The 23,210-nt window shown below is 36.7% G+C and overlaps 1 protein-coding gene across 2 annotated transcripts in view; it reads left to right on the top strand.

The window, feature by feature from the left end:
• The window catches only part of LOC141551648 (inter-alpha-trypsin inhibitor heavy chain H4-like), a 29,634-nt gene extending 8,526 nt beyond the window's left edge, over nt 1-21,108 (top strand). For both annotated transcript variants that reach the window (XM_074283520.1, XM_074283519.1), the window contains exons 9-20: nt 386-511; nt 3,339-3,520; nt 3,842-4,027; nt 15,178-15,317; nt 15,621-15,775; nt 16,014-16,070; nt 16,708-16,767; nt 18,065-18,262; nt 18,848-19,028; nt 19,344-19,495; nt 20,236-20,326; nt 20,862-21,108. In XM_074283520.1, coding sequence (XP_074139621.1) covers nt 386-511; nt 3,339-3,520; nt 3,842-4,027; nt 15,178-15,317; nt 15,621-15,775; nt 16,014-16,070; nt 16,708-16,767; nt 18,065-18,262; nt 18,848-19,028; nt 19,344-19,495; nt 20,236-20,326; nt 20,862-20,946 — 1,613 coding nt within the window. In that variant the 3' untranslated portion in view covers nt 20,947-21,108. The remainder of the gene's footprint in view (nt 1-385; nt 512-3,338; nt 3,521-3,841; nt 4,028-15,177; nt 15,318-15,620; nt 15,776-16,013; nt 16,071-16,707; nt 16,768-18,064; nt 18,263-18,847; nt 19,029-19,343; nt 19,496-20,235; nt 20,327-20,861) is intronic.
• Nucleotides 21,109-23,210: the final 2,102 nt, after the last annotated feature.

Genomic DNA, 23,210 nt, shown 5'->3' with positions numbered 1-23,210 from the left:
TAACTGGCCCCTGGCCCTATTTCCCAAGCTCACTAACCCAGTAGAACAATTGCTTGTTTTATGATCTACTACCCTCCCCAGATTCCCTAAGCCCTTTCTCTCCTTCACCATCCCCAGTATAACTCTACCTCAAGCTAAACTGGCCAATCTAAATAGAATCCAAATATTCATTTCAAATTTTTGAAGCAAGCCCCTGCTTTCAGGTCCTAAAAAACTATACTCACCTAAGTTGGCCCAGTCTCTTGCTCATTTTCCCTTTCTATCTTATCTCTCAGCTTCCACCCTCTGTTGCTCTTTGTTATACTTCTGCTTCTGGAGAAGCCTTCATCCCCTCTCTTCCTTCTAGGCCTCTCTGAGGCCGGTGTGAGCAAATTTTTCTCCCCAGCAACCAACATCAATGAGGCTGTCCTTGTGGCTGTGAGAATGTTGGATGAGAGCAACAGGAAAGAACAGTTACCAGCAGGGAGTGTGTCCATGGTCATCCTGCTCACAGATGGAGATCCTACTACAGGTGAAGTGGGGGTGGGAAGGACTCTTTCTAATCAGTCAGTAACATTCTGGGGGATTTCTGTATCTTGGGGGTTCTTGTTCTGGGCATCCTTTTCTAAGACAAGAGAGCATCAGTTTAGGGAAGACAGAGGAGGACATTCTGTCCCTACCCTCATTATGCATACAATCTAGGAGAGATGGAGGAGAATTAGAACAGGTCCTTGCGAGCAAGGAATCCCCAGCCTGAATGAGGAGATGAGATACATAAATATAAAGAATAAAGAGGGCAAAACAAGACAGACAAAAGGACCCAGATTTGTCTTGTCCCTAAGTTGTTGAGGAGACCTAAAGAGGAGTAGTAAATAAAGCTAGAGAAAGTCTCATTCAGTGTGCTTCAGAGAAGACATGTCAGAAAGGGCAGTTGTCTGGGAGTCAGAAATCCTTGGTTCTAATCCCATTAAATCTCCAGATGACCTTAGACAAGTAAGATCCTTGGGCCTCAGCTTTGCCCTCTTGAAGGAGTCAAGACTCCTTCAAGGTTTGAAAGGAGAGCACGTGATGGAGGAGATTCCTGCTCAGATTAAGGTGGTTTTAAAGTTAGAGGACCTGAGTTCTAATCCCACTTCTGACACTACCTGTGTCACTTTTCCTCCAGAAGTCTCAGCTTTCACATATGTGAACTAGAACTAGATGGTCTTTAATGTCTTTCTATTATGCTTCTCCCTCCCTACCCATCTACTCCATACAACAGCCTTTGATCAGATGTAGCAAAATTTAGAGAAATTCAATGCTGTCTCTATAAGAAATCAAAGGTTGGGTTAAAGCTCTGTGTTAAAGTATTCTGTAAATCTGCATATTTGAGGCACAGAGGATCAAACTTAAAATACATATTGTTTGATTTATCATGGAAAGCTTTTCCTCAGTATGGAATCATATGTTTTTCTTAAGCATTTGCATTTCTCCTGAATTTGTGTTTGCATGTCAAATTTTCTATTCAGCTCTAATCTTTTCATCAGATGCTTAAAAATCCTCTGTTCTCATAAATACACATTGTTTTCCTTCTAGGATTATACCTATTTTTGCAGTTAGTCTTTGGTGTAAGTCTAAATCTTTTGCCTTTTGAAATGTTAGATGACAAGATTTATTAGAAAATTTACTCTCATTTACTAGAAAAGCTGACAAGTTTTGTGCAATCTTTTTTCTGGTTCTTTGGTGCTAGAGCTGGCTTTTTCTGGATGTTTGCAATGTGTTCTTTGATGTAGGAGTTCTACCTCTGGGATGTAATTTTGCTGGAACTTTTATCTTCTGAGGTTTTTTTTTTTTTTTTTTTTTTTTTTTTTTTTTTTTGCTGAGGCAATTGGGGTTAAGTGACTTGCCTAGGGTCACACCGCTAGTGAGGTTTTGTTTAGGTTTCTTTTAAGAGCTTATTGGTGGATGTTTTTTATCTTTACATTGCCCTATGGTTTTAATATAAATTTTAATTTTTGTTATGTTCCTTGAAATATAGTGTCCAATATTTTAAAAATGTTTTTCAAGGATGATTTTTCATCCTTAAACTGGTTTCCAGATCCATTGTTTTCAATATCAGCTATCTTACATTTTATTCTATTTGCTCCAATATTTTTTGCTGTCTAAAGTTGACAAATTTCATTTGGTTTATTTTAGTTTTTAGGGAATTTCTAACATGGATAAGAATTACTAACTTCTAAGTTATTTATTCTCTTCCCAAATCTTTCCTTAAGAGTTTTAACTTCCCTTTACCCCTCTTGCTTAATTTCTTTCAGGTATTCATGCAGTCCTTGTGGCGTAAATGGCTACGCCTTTTGTGTCTCTGTTGATACAATTGGTAGGATTTCTGGATTTGCTTTAATTTTTATGCACTGGTCCATGTCTTCTGTGCTTTACCCATCTTCCCAGCTCTAGTTCCTGAATTGGGACTTTGTAACCAGGAACAGGTTAGGTGTCCTGCTGAGGTTGGATTTTTTTTAGGGGAGGATGGAGGGAGATTTTTAGAGTTGGTCCTACTAGATCCCATCCTATACTGCTCTCCTTCCAGATTTAGATATTCTCTCTCCTTGATCTTGGAGATTCAGGTTTTGAATCTTCAGAGCCCACTTTGGCACCTGAGAAGATGTGATTAGGGATCTCCAGAATGCTGGAGTGTCCAGGTTCCAAGTCACATTCATAGTAGTTCCTGTTCCTCTTGAAACTTTTTTGGGGAACCAGTGCTCTTGTTTCCTTCAGATCGAAATCATTGCAGGCAACTCTGGTCTCAGGTCCTTCTCTGGAAGATTACTGGCTTGTTGTTATGTTAGTGACCTTCTTTCTTATTGTCCCTGGGTTATTGACTTTCTGTCTAGTTCTAGGATTTATAAAAGCACTTGATGAAGTTCCCGATTGGACTTCTTCATTAATATTCAATCTGCATTGAATTTCAGATTTTTGCTGGAATGGGTGTGGAAGAGCTAGGTGGCTTTAGTTCTAGTTGGAAACAAGTCTCATGCCCTGTCTAGTCCTCAGTTTTACCATCTTCACTGTGAACTGGGATTATTGTGGGGAGGAAATCCTGTGCATATGGAGGTAGAAGCGTCAAGGTACCTGGGAAGAATATTGGCTATTTAATCACAGAACTTACATTCAAATTTCACCTCTGTCACTACCTGTGAGCCATGATCTCAGTTTGCCTCTATGGGCCTTAGTTTCCTCATCTGTAAAATGAGGGGCTTAGAGTAAGTCTCTGAGCTCCCAGCTCTGACATTCTATGATTCTGCCTTTACTACTTACTTGCTGAATATCTAACCAATGTTTTTCTTCCCTCCCTGCCCATCCATTGGCCTCTGTTGTTATAGGGGAGAAAGATCCACAGAAGATTCAGCAGAATGTGAAGGCAGCTATTGGGGGCCGCTACTACCTTTATTGCCTGGGCTTTGGTTTTGATGTCCACTATGCTTTCCTGGAGAAGCTGGCCCTGGAAAATGGCGGGGTGGCCCGGCGCATCTATGAGGATTCAGATGCTGACCTGCAGCTCCAGGTACCAGTATCTGGTCTTTGGGATTCCATGGGGAGATATCCCAGGGGAGAATACTCTTTATGTATGGAATGCTGTTAGGTACTGGGGGATGGAGAAATTAGACAGGAGAAAGGAGCCCCCAGCTCCTTAATTAGAATTTACCACTTGATTCCTGTGTGATAATGGAGAAGCTTTTTACCCCCTCTAGGGACTTAACTTTTCCTTTGTGTCCAGTGAGAGAATTAATTGAACTAGACCATGCTTTGAAGTCCTATATTCCTCAGGAAGCTTCCCTTCTCACTGTGCCTCAGTCTGCTCTAACTTCTTCCCTCTTTCCCAAAGGACTTTTACCAGGAGGTAGCCAACCCACTGCTGACTACAGTGAAGTTCCAGTACCCACAAAATGCTGTGGAGTTGCTCACCCAGGACAATTTCAGGGTTTTCTTCAAGGGCTCTGAGCTAGTGGTGGCTGGGAAGCTTCAGCCCCAAGCCTCAGACTTGCTCTCAGTCCAAGTCAAGAGCCGGATGGTAAGTGAAGCACAGACCTGAAAGTTAGGAGACATGGGTCCTAATCATGGCTATGACTCTGCCTGAAACTCAGACTATTTATCATCTAGTCTTTCCTAAGTCACAAAAATTCCTTTCTCCACTTTGTGTCCAGATCTGTGCTCCTCACTGATAGCTTAGTGTGGGAAGAAGTGTAAATCCTATTCTCAAGGAGCTCAGAATCTTGGGGGAGAAGGAGGAGAGGAGATGACAGAAAGACCCAGGCCCTACCATCAAGGAGTGGACAATTTGGTAGACCCAACGCAGCTCCTAAGTTTGGGCAACTGACATTCTTTAAGCAAAAAGCAGAAACAGATGTGGGACCTAGCTTTAGCAGGCTGAAGGAGACAGAAAAGGAGCAGGCAGTTTCTGTTTTCAGAAAGCTTTTAGTGTGATGAGATAGCACTTACTGAGGAGGCTACTGGAGAATGACAGTAGAAGCAATCAGTGTAGCATGAAGTCAAAAAAGAGAGAGAAGTCACCATGAGATGAAATATATAATAAAGGCTTCCTTGCAGGGAAAGAACTTGAATTGAGTTTTTGATTATTAGTAGGATTTGGAAAGAGATGGTAGGAAGAAATTGGATCTAGATCTTAGAGGCCCGATCTCTGCCCAGTATCCATCATTGCCTTTCCCAAACCGCATCATAGAAAAATTAGTTGGTGAACATTTAGAGAAAGAAGAACTAAGAGCAATAGGATTAAGAGTACCACTAAGTAAAAGCACAAACTTCAGTTTGGGTTGAGAATAGATCATATCAGACTGATTTCATTTTCATATACCATGTTTTCCAGGGTTTTCGGAAAACTTCCTGCTTATTCTTTGTTATAGCACAATAATATTCTATCATAATTCTATACCACAACTTGTTCAGCCATTCTACAATTAATGGGCATCCCTTAAATTTCCAGTTCTCTTCCTCCACAAAAAGAGCTGCTATAAATATTTTTTGTAAATATTGATATTTTCCCCTTTCTTGTATCTTTGGGATACAAATCTTGTAAATGGATCAAAGGATATGTATAGCTTTATAGTCCCAAATTGTTCTCTAAGATGCTTGGATTAATTCATAACTCCATCAATAGTGCATTAGTGTTCGAATATTTCCACATCCCATCCAGCTTTTGACATTTTTTTTGGTCGTATTAGTCAATTTGATAAATGTCAGATGGTATCTCAGAGTTGTTTTAATTTGCATTTCTCTAACAGTAGTAATTTAGAGCATTTTTTTATATGATTAGAGATAGCTTTGATTTCTTCTGAAAACTGCCTCTTATCTGATTGTTTATCAATTGGGAAATGGCTTAATTTTTATAAATTTGGCTGACTTCCCTTTTTACTTGAGAAATGAAATCTTTATCAGAGAAGTTTGCTATAAGCCCCCCCCATTTTCTTATTTTCCTTCTAATCTTGACTGTATTAGTTTTGTTTGCATAAAAGCTTTTAAATTTCATATAGTTAAAATTATCTATTTTATTTCCCTTAATTCTTCCTATCCCTCATTTCTTTTCCACAAATCTAAAAGTACATTTTTTCTATGCTCCCCTAATTTAGTTATGATATCACTCTGTATGTCTAAATCATTGGTTCATTTTGGCCTTATCTTGGTATACAGCATGAGATGATAATCTATACCTCATTTCTGCCAAATAGTTTTCCATTTTTCCTAATATTTTTTGTCAGATGTTGTTTTTTCTCTAAAAGTTTATATTTCTGGGTTCATCAAACATGCATTTACTATGGTTTACTACTGTTTGTAGTTTATGTGATCTATTTATTATTATTTATAGTTTATATAATCAATTCTTCCTTGATCTACCATTCTGTTTTTTAGCTAATAGCAAATTATTTTGATGATTACTACTTTTGTAATATAGTTTGACACCCCGTACTTCTAGGCCTCCTTATCATTTTTTTAAAATCTTCTTGAGATTCTTTACCTTTAGTTCTTCCAGATGAATTTTGTTATTTTTTTCTAGTTCTATAAAATAATTCTTTGGAACTTTGATTAGAATGGCGCCAAATAAGTAAATTAATTCACGTAGAATTGTCATTTTTATTATATTGACTTGACCTACCCAAAAGTAATTTATATTTCTCTAATTGTATTGTATAATTCTATTCTCTTTATTTATATGAAGGTTTTATAATTATGTTCATATAATTCCTGGGTTTGTCTTTATATTTTTTGCAATTATTTTAAATGGAATTTTTTTTTGTATCTCTTGATGCGCAGTTTTGTTCCTAATATATAGAAATGCTGATGATTTATGTGGATTTATTTTATTTTATTTTATTTTGTTATTTCATTATTTATTTATTTTTAATTTTGTTTTTTATTGATTTTTATAATTATAACATTTTCTTTGACAGTACATATGCATAGGTAATTTTTTTTTTTTTTTTTTTTTTTACAACATTATCCCTTGTACTCCCTTCTGTTCCAAGTTTTTCCCCTCCTTCCCTCCATCCCCTCCCCTAGATGGCAGGCATTCCCATACATATTAAATGTCTTATAGTATATCCTGGATTTATTTTATAACCTGCAACTTTTTTGAAGTTGTTAATTGTTTCAACAAGTTTTTAGTTGATTCTCTAGAATTTTTTAAATGTATTGTTATATTATCTGTCAAGAGTAAGTTTTGTTTCCTTATTGCTGATTTTTATTCCTTCATTTGTTTTTCTTGTTTTATTGCTATATCTAACCTTTCTAATTCAATATTGAGTAATGGTGGTGATTAATGGCTATCCTTGCTTCATTTCTGATCTCATGGGCAAGATTTTTAGCTTATCCCCATTATAGATAATGCTTGTAGTTGTTTTAGATTAGATATTACTTACCATTTGAAGAAAGGCTCCACTGATTCCTGTGTATTCTTGTGTTTTTAATAGGAATGGCTGTTGCATTTTGTCAAAGGCTTTTTCTGAATCTGTTGACATAATTATATGATTTTTGTTGTTTTGTTATTGATGGACAATTATTCTGATAGGTTTTCTAATATTGAACCAGGCCTTCATTCCTGGAAGAAATCCTATTTCACCATAATGTATGATCTTTGTGGTATGTTGCTATAATTTCTCTGCTAGCATTTACTTAAAGTTTTATATTGATATTCAGTAAGAAAATTAAGCTATAGTTTTCTTTCTCTGTTTTTGTTCTCCATGGTTTAGTTATCAAAACTATATTTGTATTACAAAAGGAATTTGATATGGCATCTTTACCTACAATTGTGGTTAAGTGACTTGCTCAGGGTCACACAGCTAGAAAGTGTTAAGTGACTGGAGCCAGATTTGAACTCAGGTCTTTCTGACTTCAGGACTGGTGCTCTATCCACTATACCAAGTAGCTGCCCCTACTTATTTTTAATATAGTTTGTGTAGTATTGGGATTAATTGTTCCTTAAATATTTGTTAGAATTGACTTGTAAATTCATCTCTCCCTGGGGATATTTTCTTAAGGAGCTCTTTGCTGACTTGTCCAATCTTTTTTTTTTTTTTTTTTAAAGATAATGTTACATATTGGGAAATTTATATTTTTTATAAATGTTCATCCATTTCACTGTGTCAATTTTACTGGCATATAATTGGGCTAAATGACTCCTAATTAACTTAATTTCATCTTCATTGGTGTTACATCCACCTTTTTTTTTTCATTTTTGATACTAGTAATTTGGGTTTTTTTTGTTTTTTAATCAAAATAATCAATGATTTACCAACTTATTGTTTCTTTGAATAAAATCAGCTCCTAGTTTTATTTCAGTGGTTGTTTTTTTTTTTTTTTAAACTTTCAATTTTATTAATCTCTCCATTGATTCCTAGAGTTTCTATTTTGATGTTCTGGTATTTTCATTTTTTTTCTAGTTTTTTTTTAGTTGCATGCCTAATTCATTGAGCTTTTTCTCTTTTTTTGATGTGTACATTTAGAGATATTTTTTTTTCTTGAATACTGCTTTGACTTTATCCCACAAACTTTGGAATGTGGTCTTGTTATTCTCTTTAATAGAATTATTCTTTCTATGATTTGTTCTTTGACTCATTAATTCTTTAGAATTAAGTTACTTAGTTTCTAATCAACTTGTAATCTTTGTTTTTTACTGAGCTTTATTAAATGTAATTTTAATTGCATTAAGGTCTGAAAAGGGTGCATTTAATTTTCTGCTTTTCTTCATTTAGTTGTGAAGTTATTATGCCCCAATGCATAGTCAACTTTTGTAAAGATTCTATGTTTAACTAAGAAAAAAGTAGACTCCTTTCTATTCCCATTCAGTTTTCCTCAGAGATCTATTATGTTTAACTTTTCTAAAATTCTATTCATCTCCTTGATTTCTTTCTTATTTATGGTTAGATTTACTTAGCTTTGAGAGGGAAAAGTTGAGTTCCTCTTCTCTAGTATAGTTTTAATGTCTATTTTTTTCTATAATTCATTTAATTTTTCCTTTAAAATTTAAATGCTATGCCATTTGGTACATATATGTTTAATACTGATATTGCTTCATTGTCTATGTACCTTTTAGCCTGATGTACTTTTCCTAATTATCCCTTTTAATTAGGTCTATTTTTTTCCTCTCTAAGTCACTTTATTTTTACAGTGGTTAAATTTGAACTGGCATTGTTGAATACTTTATAAACTTTCTAAGGAAAATGATGTTTCAAATATGCCATAATTTAGAAGGGGGAAAATTCTGTCATGCTGTGTATATAGTCTGGGTTATATCCAAAATATGACTAGGGCTTTCAATGCTTTATAAACAGTAGGCTTTTAATATTTGTTGAATGACCAGATTACTTAGAAATGTTATTTAGCCTCTATATTTATATTAAATAGAACTATCTTTCAAGAATAGCAATCAAAATTCTCATTTAAAAATTATCACTAATGAAAACCTTCAGTTGGAATTACCTTGTGACTCACTCTTTCTCTCTCTCTTTCCCTCTTTCTCCCTCTCTCTCTGGGAAAACAGAAAATGATAATCAAAGAGTGTTTTTTTGTTTGTTTGTTTACAGTGATAAAATTATTACTCTTAACAACAAGCAGTTTTTCTGCATATAAATAAAGCTACTAGGCATAAAGTTTTTGGGTAATGGTCTGAAGTCCACTGGAAAAAGCCTCAGTCAGAATTAGAATGCAGTTTAAAATGTAGATGACCAGAATGATAAAGACAGTGATTTTTCTCACATTAATTTCTCACATTTAAGGAAGGTATAATCTAATGCTCACTAAAACTAATTCTTTCAGATCAAAATAAATGAAAGAACAGGTAGAATTTTTAATTTACCTGCAAGTAAGAATCCTCAAGACAAAACAAGTTTGGTCTATTTCCAATGGTAAGCAGGTGCTTTTCTGGGCCTTCTTTTCTCTTTATATTCTTCTTTCTTGTGACTTTTCAGAGTATTTCCCTTGTATTTCCCAGGAAATTTTACATTCTATTTGGTATTATAATTATTTAGGCAAGCCTTACCTCCCCTGGTGGTTGGTAAACTCCTACAGGGCAGTGATCATTTTAATCATTTCTCCCCCTTAATCATGTATTCCTTCAGTCCTCAAGAATGTATCCACCAAAATCATAGTTTATAAAACAGACTTTCCAAAAGGGCTCAGAGGTGTCATTAGTCTCTACTATCACCTGATAGTAGAGAAAGAACAGGAGTTCAAAGGTAAATCACTAAACTTCCAAAGAGTAGATCATGCCTATTTCTTTGTTTTTCTAATCCTAAACAACTATCCTAGAACAGCCAAAATAAAGAAATTCACTATTTCCTAATTTCATCTTGTCCTTGCCCATCTTAGTGCCCATATGGCTAGTGATAATTATCTTGACACTCTAATTAGATGACTGTGAAGGTGGATGGAAAAGAGAAGAGATTGCAAGTAGGGAGATCGATTGGGAGTTCTATTGGAAATTACTATAGCTGTCCAGACCAGAAAAATAACAGCTTGGCAGAATTGTAATTATAAGAAAATTGCTACCACACTTTCTGAATTACCACAGTCATGGCACTATTGTATTTGATGATAGAGGATAAGTGTCTTAAGATATAAAATACCAGTGTACAATTTCAGATATTGGTTTTATTTTTACTGAAGCTCTTAATTTGCTTATCTATGTTAATGTCTTTCAAATGTATATAAGATCCTTGTCATCTGCACAATTGGATTAAGTACTAGCTTCAACATGATTTTTCTGCAAGTTAATAGGATGTATATAACATGAAAAATGGGCAGATGAGTTTTTTGATGAGTTTTTATTCGTATATTTTGTGATACCATACAGAAATCTTAAGAGAAGTTATTTTCTGATATATCATTCAATGGACCCACAAATTGGTTGTCATCACTATTGGAAAGAAGCAATTTCACATAATTTTTTTCAGCGTTTTTCTTGTTTCATACTCCAAAATATCTTCTTGTTGTAGGAGAAGGGCCCACAGGCCTGCAGTAGCACCTAAAGTTAATAAAATTTTCTACTACATGATTTATCATTTTGGCAGTCCTGAGTGTAAAATGTTGAACTAACAAAAGTGCAGCAAAGGAGCTGAGCCCAGAGAGGAACTTAAACAGTGTCAGCAGTGGCAGGAATGGTGCTATTCTGATCTTAATTAGATTTGTTTTAGCTTTTTTTTTTTTTTTTTTGTCTGATCATGATTGCTCTTCTAGACTGTTATGTTCACTATGTTGTTCTATTGCATATTGTATATTCTAGTTTCTAATACACTCTGTTATGCACTTGTTTTATGGATGAGTTCATTCCATTCACATAACTACAAATGTGAATACTTTCTTCTGTTTATCCTTCTCTCTGTCCTTATTATGTCACTCCTTTAAAATCTGTTTTGCTTCTGGCTACTGTTTTCTTTTATCTCCACTCCCTTTTCTTTTTTTAAAAAAAATTTTATTATAACTTTTTATATACCAAACATATGCATGGGTAATTTTTCAACATTGACCCTTGCAAAAAACTTCTCTTTCAACTTTTCCCCTCCTTCCCTCCACTCCCTCCCCTTGTAACTATTAATTGTTTTTTCATCATTTTCTTGTTATGCTTTCATTTTTTAATCTAATTTTTTCTCTACCCCTTTTATGTGATTTTGAAAATCATTTTTTAGCTCTTCCAGGAATTCTTGTTTTGACTTGTGTCCAATTCACTATTCTTTCTCTGAAGCTTTGCTTGCAGCTGTTTTCACTTAATTTCTTCTGAGTTTGTTTCTTGATCTTCTCTGTCACCATAGTGGTTGTTTATAGTCAGGTTCTTCTTGTTGTTTACTCATTTTCCCACTCTATTTCTTGATTTATAGCTTTATATTAGGCTTGATTCCTAGCATGACATCAAGCTTTATTCTTAGCAGGCTTTTTCACATTGCTGTTTTCAGAGCTAGTTCTGTGGGTTTGGAAGTTTTCTTTCTTCTCTTGGTCTGAACTCTGTTCCTTATGCAGAAAGGACCTGATCTTTTGAGATTGCAATTGATGCTGCTCTTAAGAGCCAGAAACAATTCGGAGCACAAGGTCTGTGATTGAAAATGTTTCTCTTTGCCCTTAAGTTTAGGGCTTGAATTATGCCCCAAAGTTTGGAGACCAAATAGCATCTAGAGCTAGCACAAGGGTCCTCTGTAATCTTTCTGATTAGTTTCCAGGTCCCCTCACTGTCTCTAGATTGAGAGCTCCTGAAGCTGCTGCTAGTGCTTTGATCAAGAATATTGACTCTTACCATTGATTTTTCATCCACAGAGGGTCCAGAAGACTCCAGCTCTTCCCTCACATCACAGATCTCTCTTTTTAATACCCTGAGTTACCTTGGACTGGAAGAATGTCTCACTCTGATTTTGTTGGTTCTGACACTCCAGAGTTTAATTTGAGGCAAAGTTGTCTTGTCTTTTTTTTCTCTCTCTCTCTCTCTTTTTCTTTTTTTTTTTTGTTAACCCTAACCATAGCTTTCTCTCTTTCTCTACCTCTAGTCTACTTCCAGCCTCAATGAAAAAAAGAAAAAAAGGCTTATAGTATAAAACAAAACGAAACAAAAAAAAGAACAAAACATTTTTGTGTCCAAAGATGTATGTCTTATTATACACCTTGCATCTATCATTTCTGTTAGAAAGTTGATGTCACGCTTCATCCTGAGTCCTCTAGAATTTATCAGTGTACATCAATGTGCCTGTCTCTCCATAGCTCCTCCAATGTTTGCGATTTTCTTTTTTCCCCCATCGTTATGTTTGCCAGCGTAATAGATATGAAGTGAAACTTTATTGTTTTAATTTGCATTTCTCTAGTTGGTAATGATTTGTAATATTTTTCTCATGTGAAAATGGAAACCCTGAGTTTCTTTCCTTGATAACTGTGCATTCATATTCTGTGACCATATATCAGTTGGGAAATGACTCTTATCCTTATAAGAATTAGCTCCTTCTATTCTTGAGATAACTCCTTATATCTTTGGAAATGAGATCTCAATCAGAGAAACTAGTTTTTCTTCTAATTTTTTTTTTTTTTTTAGCTGAGTTGGATTTGTTTGTGTAAAAAGTTTTCAATTTTATGTAACAAAATTTTCTATTTTATTACCTGGAATCCTTCCTCAACCTTCTTTAGTCACAAACTTTTCATTTCTCTATATATTTGACAGGTATATTCCCTTGTTTTTCTAATTTCTTTATTATGTGATCTTTTATATTTAGATTATGTTTCCATTTGTAGCTATCTTAGTAAAGAAGTGAAGTGTTGATCTAAACCTCTTTTCTGCCAGACTGCTGTCCATTTTCCCCAATAAATTTTTCTTTTGTCTTTACTTTTTTTCTCCCTCTCTCTCCTCTCTCTCTTCTCTCTCTTTTCTCTCTCTCTCTCTCCTTCCTTCCTTCCTTCCTTCCTTCCTTCCTTCCTTCCTTCCTTCCTTCCTTCCTTCCTTCCTTCCTTCCTTCCTTCCTTCCTTCCTTCCTTCCTTCCTTCCTTCCTTCCTTCCTTCCTTCCTTCCTTCCTTCCTTCCTTCCTTCCTTCCTTCCTTCCTTCTCAAATAGTGACTCCTTAGCTTGGGGTCTTTAGATGTACCAAACATTGGGTTGCTAGTTTGCTTCTGGATGTTGTCTATTTAATCTCTTCCACTGATCAAACTATTTTTTAACTAGTACAAATTGTCTTGAAAATTACTGCTTTGAATATAGTTTGAGATTTCCATTGCTAGGCACTCTTTATTCCCACTTATTTATAAATATAAATTTCATCATATTTCTCTAGTTCTATAAAATAATCCCTTGGTATTTTGGTATGGCACTAAAAAGGTAAATTGATTTAGGTAGCATTATCATTTGTAATATATTGATTCAGCCTACCATGAGCAATTAATATTTACCCAATTATTTAAATCCACCTTTATTTCTATAAACAGTAACTAGTAGTTGTATTCATATAGTTCTTGTGTTGATTTTGGTAGGTAGATTCCTAAGTATTTTATATATTCTGCAGTCATTTTAAATGGAATTTCTCTTCCTACCTTTTGCTGTTTGTTTTTATTGGCATATACAAATGCTGATGATTTGTGTGGATTTATTTTATGTGTTGTGACTTTGCTCAAGTTATTCATTGTTTTAATTAATAAAGTTTTCCAAGGTTTCTCTGGAACCATCCTTTTCCATGTTTCTTACAGCACCATAATATCCCATTTCATTCTCATGCCATTATTTATTCATTAGGTACCTACTTCGTTTTGAGTTTTTGGGTGTAGACTTTTGGTCTCAAATTTGGAATTGAAGATTCTCTGAGAGTGTAGAAATGTTGGGACTTATTTTTTCAAGTTTTACTGGCAGGGATAGTATCTCATAAGGTGGGTTGGCTCCCCTGTGTGTGATGAAATGATAGGATGGATATATATATATATCAATGCATAGGCATGATCAATAGAAATTCTTCATTTCATCTCCTTTCTCTCTGTAATTATCAAGGAAAAAGACATTGATATTATGCAAGATATAAACTAGTTGAAGGAACTAGGGATGTTTGGGGTTAGAGATTTTTTTTAAACATTTTTAATTTAAATTTTTGAGTTCCAAATTCTATCCCTCCCTTTTTCTATCCTTCCCTTCCCTTCCCTTCCCTCTTCCTAAAACAGTAAGCAATTAAATATAGGTTATATATACAATTATGAACAATATTTCCATATTAGTAATTTTGAATGAGAAGATTCAAATAAAAGGAAAAAAATGAAAGAAAGAAAAGTGGAAAGTAGCATGCTTCAATCTGTATTCAAATAATACCAATCCTTTCTGTGGAAGCAGATAGTATGCTTCATCATTAATTAGTCTTTTAATGTTGTCTCAGATCATTGTATTGCTGAGATTGCCTAAGTCATTCACAGTTCTTCATCAGACATATTGCTGTTACTGGGATCTGTTCACTTCACTCAGCATCAGTTCATGTAAATCTTTCCAGGGTTTTCTGAAATCATCCTGCTTGTCATTTCCTTCAGCAAAATAATATTCCATTATAATAATATACCACAACTTGTTTAGCCATTCCACAATTGATAAGCATCCTCTCAATTTTTAATTCTTAGTTACTACAAAAAGAGTAAAAGAAAAGTTGTTTTTTATAAATAACTCTTTTTCCTTTTTTCCTTTGATCTCTTTAAGATATAGACCTAGCAGATATTTCTGGATCAAAGGAACTGGGGATGTATGACCTGGAGAAAAAAGGCTTAATTGCCATCAAATATAAGAAGGCTATCATAGGAAAAAGAGATTAATCTGCTTCTGCTGAGTGGTTAATTTTCTCTAATGGGGAAAGAATCTTAGCTCTGTTACTTACCCTATGTGAATTTGGGCAAATCATTTAACTTTTCTGGACCTCATCTTCTTCATCTGTAAAATGAAGATCACAATATAGCTTAGCTCTAAATTCCTTTGAAATTCTAAAGTCCTTAAACTCTATTGGCTTATGGATGTATAAAATATAATGTATATTTTCATTTTTTTTTATAACCTAAAATGGTGAAATTAAGTTAATAGAACCTACAAGCTAGCCATCAAGGGCCTGGGAGGTAGCCTTGGGTTCAGGCAGTTTGATGCTGTTCTGTCCAGCTTGGGGGAAGGGAGAAGGGTCTTGGGGACTTGAGCAGAGTCCCAGACAAATGCCTCCCATTTCCCCACTATGCAGCCCACGCAGAACTTCACCTTCCAAACAGAAGTAAATGTTGCAGACAAGGAGAAAGTCTTCCAAAGCCCAAAGTACATTTTCCATAACTTCATGGAGCGCCTGTGGGCATACCTGACCATCCAGCAGCTTCTGGAAAAAGCGTGAGTGACCCTTGTCCATGTGACCTTAGGGAAAGCATTGAAACTCTCTGCACCTCATCTGGGTCACTGACACCCATAAGTGAGAGGTGCTCCCCTCTGGGCTATCCTTCAATCTGGCTGGGAGGGGGTAGAGGGTGGATGAGGGATCTGGGTGGGTGTTATATCCTGTAACAGGGAAAGAAGTCCATTGCCTCATTTCCAAAGCAGTGGATGCTAGAGTGGTAAGCCCCTTGGGACCAGAAGGAACAGAAAGAATGATTGGCAAGAGGGAAAGAGGCCAGCATTGATGGCCTTGCCTTTCAGTGTTTCAGCCTCAGGTGATGAGCAGAAGAACCTGGAAGCCCAAGCTTTGAACCTGTCCCTCAAATTCAACTTTGTTACTCCACTCACGTCTATGGTGGTCACCAAACCAGAGGATCAGGATAAAGCCCAGGTGGTTTCAAAGCCAGTGGAAGCAGGTGAGCAGTGGGTAAGGGGGTAAAGGGGGTTTCCTGGAGATCAGGGGCATTCCCTGAACCAGATTTTTCCAGTTCCTTTAACCTTCATTGCACAGGTGTCTCTCGTGCCCACTTTTCTGCCCTGCTCTGAGGGTTCCAGTGCTCTGTTTCTCTTTGAACTTGGCCACATTAGGGATTTTGGGGCAGAATCATGGAGAACATAGGAGCCAACTTCCCTTTCTTTTTTTTTTTTTCCTAGATAATGATATGTTGTTTTCATTTCCATTGTTTTCCCGAAATGCATGGATACCTCAAGGTAATGACTGGATTTCCTGGCACAGGAACCAGTGGCTGTTTGACTGGGGTTAGTCTAGTAGTTGGTGCTTAGAGTGAATGAAGTCACAGAATAAGGATTAGTTTTTGTGTGGGCCAGTTTGTTCCCCCCAACTCAAGTCCCAGATTAAGTTCTGGCTTCGAAGGCACTGGACTCTTAATTCATGCTCAAACTATACCTAGAATCCCCCTTAGTAGAATCCCTGCAGATGACTGTCTCACACATTTCCAGTGATTTAGATCTTATTCTATGTTATTGGTAAGAAAGGGATGTAGTCAAGATATTGTGACTAGTTCTATGGAATACATATCCATTACCTACAGGTGGCCCAGTTTATGAAGTACTGGTCTCAGAATCAGAAAGATCTGACTTCAAACCCAGCCTCAGACATTTACTAGCTGTTTATTCTTGGGCTAGTCACTTTACCTGTTTGCCTCAGTTTTCTTATCTGTAAAATGGAGGTAAAAGTAACTACCTCTCAGTGTTGTTGTGATGATAAAATGAGATAATATTTGCAAAGTTCTTGGCTTGGTGCCTGGACATAGTAAGCACTAATGTTTATTCCTTTACTTTGTGGTAGCCTTCTTCCCTCATCCCTGTCATGTCTTTCTCCTTCCAGATTCAAAGATTGTCAGGAGCAAGGCATACTCGAGGTCAAGGCCAGCACCTCACTTTAAAAGTAAGACACCCCAAGACATTCAGAATAGCCCTTGCTGCCTACCTTTCAGGCAGCCTTCATGTCTCAATTTTTATGTAAGACTCTCTTCAATGCCAATTGAAGGAACATCAAGGATCATTATTATATATTTTCAGACCCTTTTGCTGGGGCAGGAGGATAAGATGTCAGTTGTGTTACTTTGGTTCAGTCATTCAGTCTATCTGAGTCTCACTTTCTTCATCTGTAAAATGGACATGATGTATTTAAACTAGATTTAGAACTGGAAGGAAGCTGAGGAATTCTCATGTTAAGCCAAGTAATTTAAAATAAATGATCACTTTCTCAGTGCCCTCAACAAAATAGATCAAACATTCTTAGTCTGTTATTCATTTGGCATGAGAGGAATTAATCAAACAAGTACAAGTTTAGGCCAATCTTCTATTAAGTAATAAATTATTTCTTTTTGTGTTAAATGTAGCATAAACAAAAATGTTTTGTCAAGTGTCCAGAGTTAATTGCTGGCAAAGTAGATCATATTCTTGACATTTTTACAGCATAATTATTTTCATGAAGACACTAAAGAATTAAACAGTACACATTTACTTAACTGTCCATGGTTCGTTTTAGTCCAAAGATAGGTTGTGATTTAAAAAATAAAAAAAATTTAATTTTGGCATCCTAATAAGAAATGCATATTGGAAACAAAAGAAAACAATGAAAGTTGGTGCTTAAATCCATTGTAACATGGTTAAATTGTTTGGATTATTAGGAAAACTAGAAATATATTTTATAAAAAGGATACCAAGAAACATAAGCTGGACTAGCTTTATTTGCAAATCAAGAATTTGGGGCTTTTTTCAGATATTTATCTTTTGTGGTGTTTGTTTGTTTGTTTGTTTGTTTTTTTCCATTTTCTTGACCTTTAATCTTTATCACTGTCTTAAAGTCAGTTAGTATTTCTTGTTCATCAACTTTGGTACAATGGTGCTTTGCAAAGATGCATTTATACTATAATGACCAACTTTGGTCAGCCCTTGTCCACCTGTTCAGTGTTTTACACACACACACACACACACACACACACACGTATCCCTCTCCTTTTTTTGTAAAGTAAATGCTTTACTTGTAAACTGTATATAAAAATACTTTATAAAAATAACCTTTTGATTATTACAATAAGTTGATTTGTAACAAAGGAAATGTTGTTTTTTTATAATAAACAGAGTGGAAAATATCTTTTAAAATGGACCCAGATCAGAGAGTTGTTGTGAGGAAAAAATTGTGTCATGTTAAAGTGTTACTGTTTTTTACTCTTCAGCTCTTAAAAGTCTTTATAAAACCGATCTGGATAAATCACATCCTTCAGTTCTCTCCTCTCCTGGTCCAGTGGAAAGGCAGCCTCATTTCATCTTGCCACTGCCTAGACAAAGTAATGACCGTATTCCAGAGGCTCTGTGTGTGACTGTCAGAGAGTCATCCCAGGCCCCTCTTCAGATCCTCTCTGATCCCATTCAAGGTGAGAGACCATCTTACACAGTTTATATTCCCTCCATCTTTTCCTGTTGGGGTTCTGCAGCGCCCTTCATGTGATTACACCAACTTGCTCTGTTTTGGGGAGTCTATCTTCCACAGACTAGGAGTTCCCTGAGGATGAGGCTTGGAGAATCAGTTCCTAAGCTGTCTCCCTTAACCCAGGAGCTCTTTGAGGTCAAAGGCTGCTGTCTCCTCTCTTCCATAGCATGACTAAGGCATAGGACTGAGTATATGAGGGAGATCAAAAAAGGCTGGCTAACTTGAGAAACTCTTGCTCTCCTTAGGGAGCTCCAGGTCTGCTGGGAGAGAGGGGGAAGCAGAACCCCCCACAGAAAAAGACTGTGGCCCTTTGCAAAGCCATATACAAATAGACACCAATGAGTGTAGACCAAACCTGAAGGGTTGAGGAAATGCCGGGGAGAAAATGCAGGGTTAGGAAGACCTATCCCCAGCAGACTTCCCAAAGAGTACTCTGTCCCCCGGTTAATCAGATTAGGCTTCCTAGAAGAGGTGATTTGTTGCTGTCCTGAGTGCTGCTCTCAATCCTTCTGGTCTTGTGAGTTTCCAGGCTTTGAGGTGACTGGCAAATATGAGGCAAGCACAGATAAGTTTGTATGGCTCCAGGTGAGCTACAAGACTCCTGAGGTGAAGGTGCGTGTGACCCAGGACAGCATCGTGGTGACTCGTGGCAGTAATGGGAAAAGCTCCTCTTATCAATGGACAGGGACACTGTACTTGGTCATGCCTGGGTAAGTCTGGCTGACTGCCAATATCTTGCTCTGGATATGATGCCCAGGAAAACCTAGGGACCCAGGAGCAGGTAGGGCTTTTGAACCAGGACCAGTCAGTTCTTTGAACCAGTGAAATGGGCAGGATTCACAGGTATTGGACCTTGAGGTCCCTGGAAGTTTGTAGACAAGAGTCAATTCTAATATTGTGGAAAGGGAGGAGAGTGTCTTCACTTGAACTTCAGCTTCCCTTGCACAAGAAGAGGCAGATATTCCCTGCCCAGACTTTGAGCTATCTCTCTGGGTCTCCTTGCTTAGGGCTTGGTTTCTCTACAGGCTGAAGTTGACTTTGGAAAATGGCCTCCTGCTGCTCAGTGACTCAGACAAAGTCACCATTGGCCTGGTGTCCTTGAATCCTCCTGCACCTGGACTGCAGCTTATTCTGAGAAATCCAAGTTACATCTCCAATCAAGCCAGTGGAGTCGTGGGTATGGCCTGCCCCCTGCTCTCTGCGGCTCCCTGACTATCTACTTCTCTGACTATGCTCTTACTTTTGAACATCCCCTTTTCTGACCATCAGCCTTATGAATACCTCTTCCTATGACCACAATGTCCTTTTCCACCTTGCTCTAGCCTTCAGAGAATTCCCTCAGATGGCCCCTGGCCATTATTTGTCTTCTGTTCATTCCACTTAAAACTTAAGTCTCTCCTTCCTCCATTCCCTTGTTCTGATTCTTTTCTATGTTTCTATGTTTTTATGTTCTGATCATCTCCTGTCCATCTGATTACTCCATCCTCTGATTATCTGCAACTTGGACAATCCTTCCACAAATCTGAGTAGTTATCAGAACATTTCAGGGGAAAAAACCAATAAAACAATAAACCCTTATCCAAGAATACACTGAAATGTTACTTTATCTCTTTTTCAGCCTCCTTCCTGTGCGTGTCGCTCTTCCCTCCTTTTGCTCTGTTTTGTGCTTCTGTTCCTTCTTCGTGTTTCTCTTTCTATTCTGATCATTCTCTCTCTGTACAGTCTCTCTCTCTCTCTCTCTCTCTCTCTCTGTCTGTCTCTCTGTCTCTCTGTCTCTGTCTCTGTCTCTCTGTCTTTCTCTCTCTCTCTCTTTCTTTCTCTTGCTTTCTCTTTCTCTGTCTCTCCTAGTCTCTGATTCTTTCTCTGGCCCACTGCCACTCTTTCTCTAACATGTCCTCCTGACCTCTTGTTTCTCAGGTCAATTTTATCAGGATTTGCAGTGGAATCCAAGTACAGTTGAAGACAAAAGGGAATTGAGTGTGAGGGGAAAGAAGTATACAGTCACCAGGTAACATGGGCCAGCCTACTGTGAGTCCAGGCTAGACTGGGAGAGAGGATGCCTGGGTACTGTTCCATCAATCCCTACCTTCCACTCTCTCATAGTGAACCTCAAATGTGAGCACCTTTTGCCCAAGCACAGATCTGGCCACTCAAGGCAATGGTGGCACCTTTGGCCAAGTAACTTCTGAGGAGCTGAGCCAACAAAGGAGTTTCTTGCCACTCCTAAACAGCCCCAAACTCACAGATATTACAAATAAGATGCATCTTTGAAAACCATAGTTAATTCTAATCACATGTAATAGAAAAAAAAAATCAAACTATAGAAATAGATAGGAAAAAAGAAAAGAGAATTAGGAGGGAAAAAGCAAATTTTAGAAAATGAATAATTTTTAAAAATATGATTAATTAAAAATGAAAAATGACTAGAAAATAAACAAAACCCTTGAATAATTGACAGGATTTTTCTATGAACTCTCTCTGTATGTCTCTGTTTTTCTGTCTCTTTCTCTGTCTTACTCTCTGTTTCTCTCTTTATTTCACAGAAAGTCTGTGACAGATTTTCAAGGAAGCAGAGGTACTACCCCACTGCCAACATTCTCATGCTGGTCTTTGGAGCTGCCCTTATAAGGTGAAGATTAATGACCAGCTCGCTTTCTTCTTCTGTTCCCCATGCCTGGTGCAGCCCAGACCAGTCAGAAGCTGCCCTAGTCTTTTGCTATTTGTCTATATGGGACAAATGGGGAAGCATGAAGGGTGGTGACATGTTATAAAGCAGAGATCATGTTGGTACCATTGTGTGTCATGTCTTTCATTTCCTGGGGACCAGTGGCAGCAGGTGTTCCTGGTCTCAGAATCCTGAGATGAAATGTGGAGTCAGGCTTGGGTGAGGAGGGAGGGTCACCTGTTTGAGGGACCTGTCTTTGACCAGTTTGGGCTGATACTCTTAGATCTGTAGAACTGTAGAAGGCTAGAGCCTTAGAACCTTAGGATCACTATACAAGATAGACTTCTGAGGACATCAGATCCAACCTGATTTTGAATAAGAATCTCCTTTACAATAACTCTGAAAAGTGTTTTCTGGTATTTGTACAAAAACCTCCAGTGACAGGGAACTCACTACTTCCCAAGCATTTTATTCCATTTGGGAACAGTTCTGATTGTAAAGTTCTTCCTTCTAGTGAACCAAAATCTAGTTCTCTGCAATCTTCCCACATTTCTACAAATTCTGTCTTAGAGCAAGGAGATTTTAAATTCTTCTTTTTTTTTTTTTTTGCAAGACAATCTGCAAATACTAGAATATAGCCATCATATTCCTCCCCCCCCCAAAAAACTTCTCCAAGCTTAACAACCCTAGCTTCTAAACTTTTTCATATATCCTGATTTTGATTCCCCCAGATACTCTTCATTTTGTCAATAGTCTTCCTAAACTGTGATATCCAAATTTTTTTGACATCCAAACTTGAACATCTGATTTCAGATCTTTTAGTCTGATAAAAAACCAAAACTTACATTTATGTAACACTTTATATGTACCAAATTCTTTCCCTACAACAAGCTTTTAAAAGTATCATTTAAAAAAGAAAAGAGGAACCATTTGTTTTTTTTTGTGTGTGTGTGTGTGTGTGTGTGTGTGTGTGTGTGTGCACATTAACTCTAGCTTACCCATCTGCACTTGCTCAATTGATTTATTTTTATTCATTTATTTTTTATAATCAAATTAGAGATTTAATCATAATTACAAGACAGTCTCTCCTCCTTTTGATGGATGCATTTCAATGACTACCTGATCACTTTCAGTAATCAATAGAAAGTATAAATCTGCCACAAGATGACTGCAGTTGGTGTTTCTAGGCTTATTTTCTGTCACTCTCATTCATAAGCTTTCTATTCCAAATTGGCCCCACGAGTTTTTTTTTTACTGATTTTGACATTCCTTTAAAAGGAAGCCTCAGAGTTAGAAGCCCGAACTCATCTTATCTCTGACACATATAGGTGTGTGATTGGGGACAAATTATTAAGTATTTAGTACTCTAAGTCTGGGGTCAGCTAGCTGATGCAGTGGATAGAGTTCTGGTCTTAGAATCAAGAAGATCTGAGTTCAAATCCAGACTAAAAAGCTAATTAGCTGTGTAATCTCGGGCAAGTCACTTAATTTCTGTTTGCCTTACTCCACTGGAGAAGGGAATAGCAAACCACTCCAGTTTTTTTTTGTTTTTTTTTTAATTTTTTGGCTGAAGCAATTGGGGTTAAGTGACTTGCCCAGAGTCACATACCTAGGAAGTCTTAAGTGTCTGAGATCAGATTTGAATTTGGGTCCTCTTGAATTCAGGGTTGTTTCTCTATTCATTGCACTAACTTGCTACCCTCCCTATTCCAATATCTTTGCCAAGAAAACCCCATGAGGTTATGAAGAGTTAGACACAACTGATATATCCAAACAACTCTTAAGTCTAAGATGTCTAACATATTCACTGGTGGCAAAACTCCCAGATTAAAAAGTAATATTTAACAAGTAATGTAACAATTAACAAATAATTTAAAAGCCAGAGTCTCTTGAACTCATTATTTTTTAACCAAATTAAATGCAATAGGGAAATATTTAACAAAATAATTGAAAATATAATAGAACATAGATAATGTTAATCTGTGGTTTTTGAAATTAATACATAGCCAGTAAGAATCCTTATGTACAATTTAGTGGCCCTTTTTTCTTTTTGAGTTTGACATCACTGTTCTAAGGAACTCTCTAAGTTATAAATTATAAAGAATGTGCCAATTTGCATTGGTAGCATTTCTTCATGTAAGATTTTCCTACAGCCAAATAAAATCACAGGTCTAGTTACCTATTTGCAAACTCTTTGTAGTCTGGGCTGTATTCTGCCTTCGGCTGT

This window comes from Sminthopsis crassicaudata, chromosome 1 (genome assembly GCF_048593235.1).
Source record: "Sminthopsis crassicaudata isolate SCR6 chromosome 1, ASM4859323v1, whole genome shotgun sequence".
NCBI classification, from domain to species: domain Eukaryota; kingdom Metazoa; phylum Chordata; class Mammalia; order Dasyuromorphia; family Dasyuridae; genus Sminthopsis; species Sminthopsis crassicaudata.
Note: the sequence above shows the minus strand (reverse complement) of the source record. Positions and strands in the feature narration are given on the sequence as shown.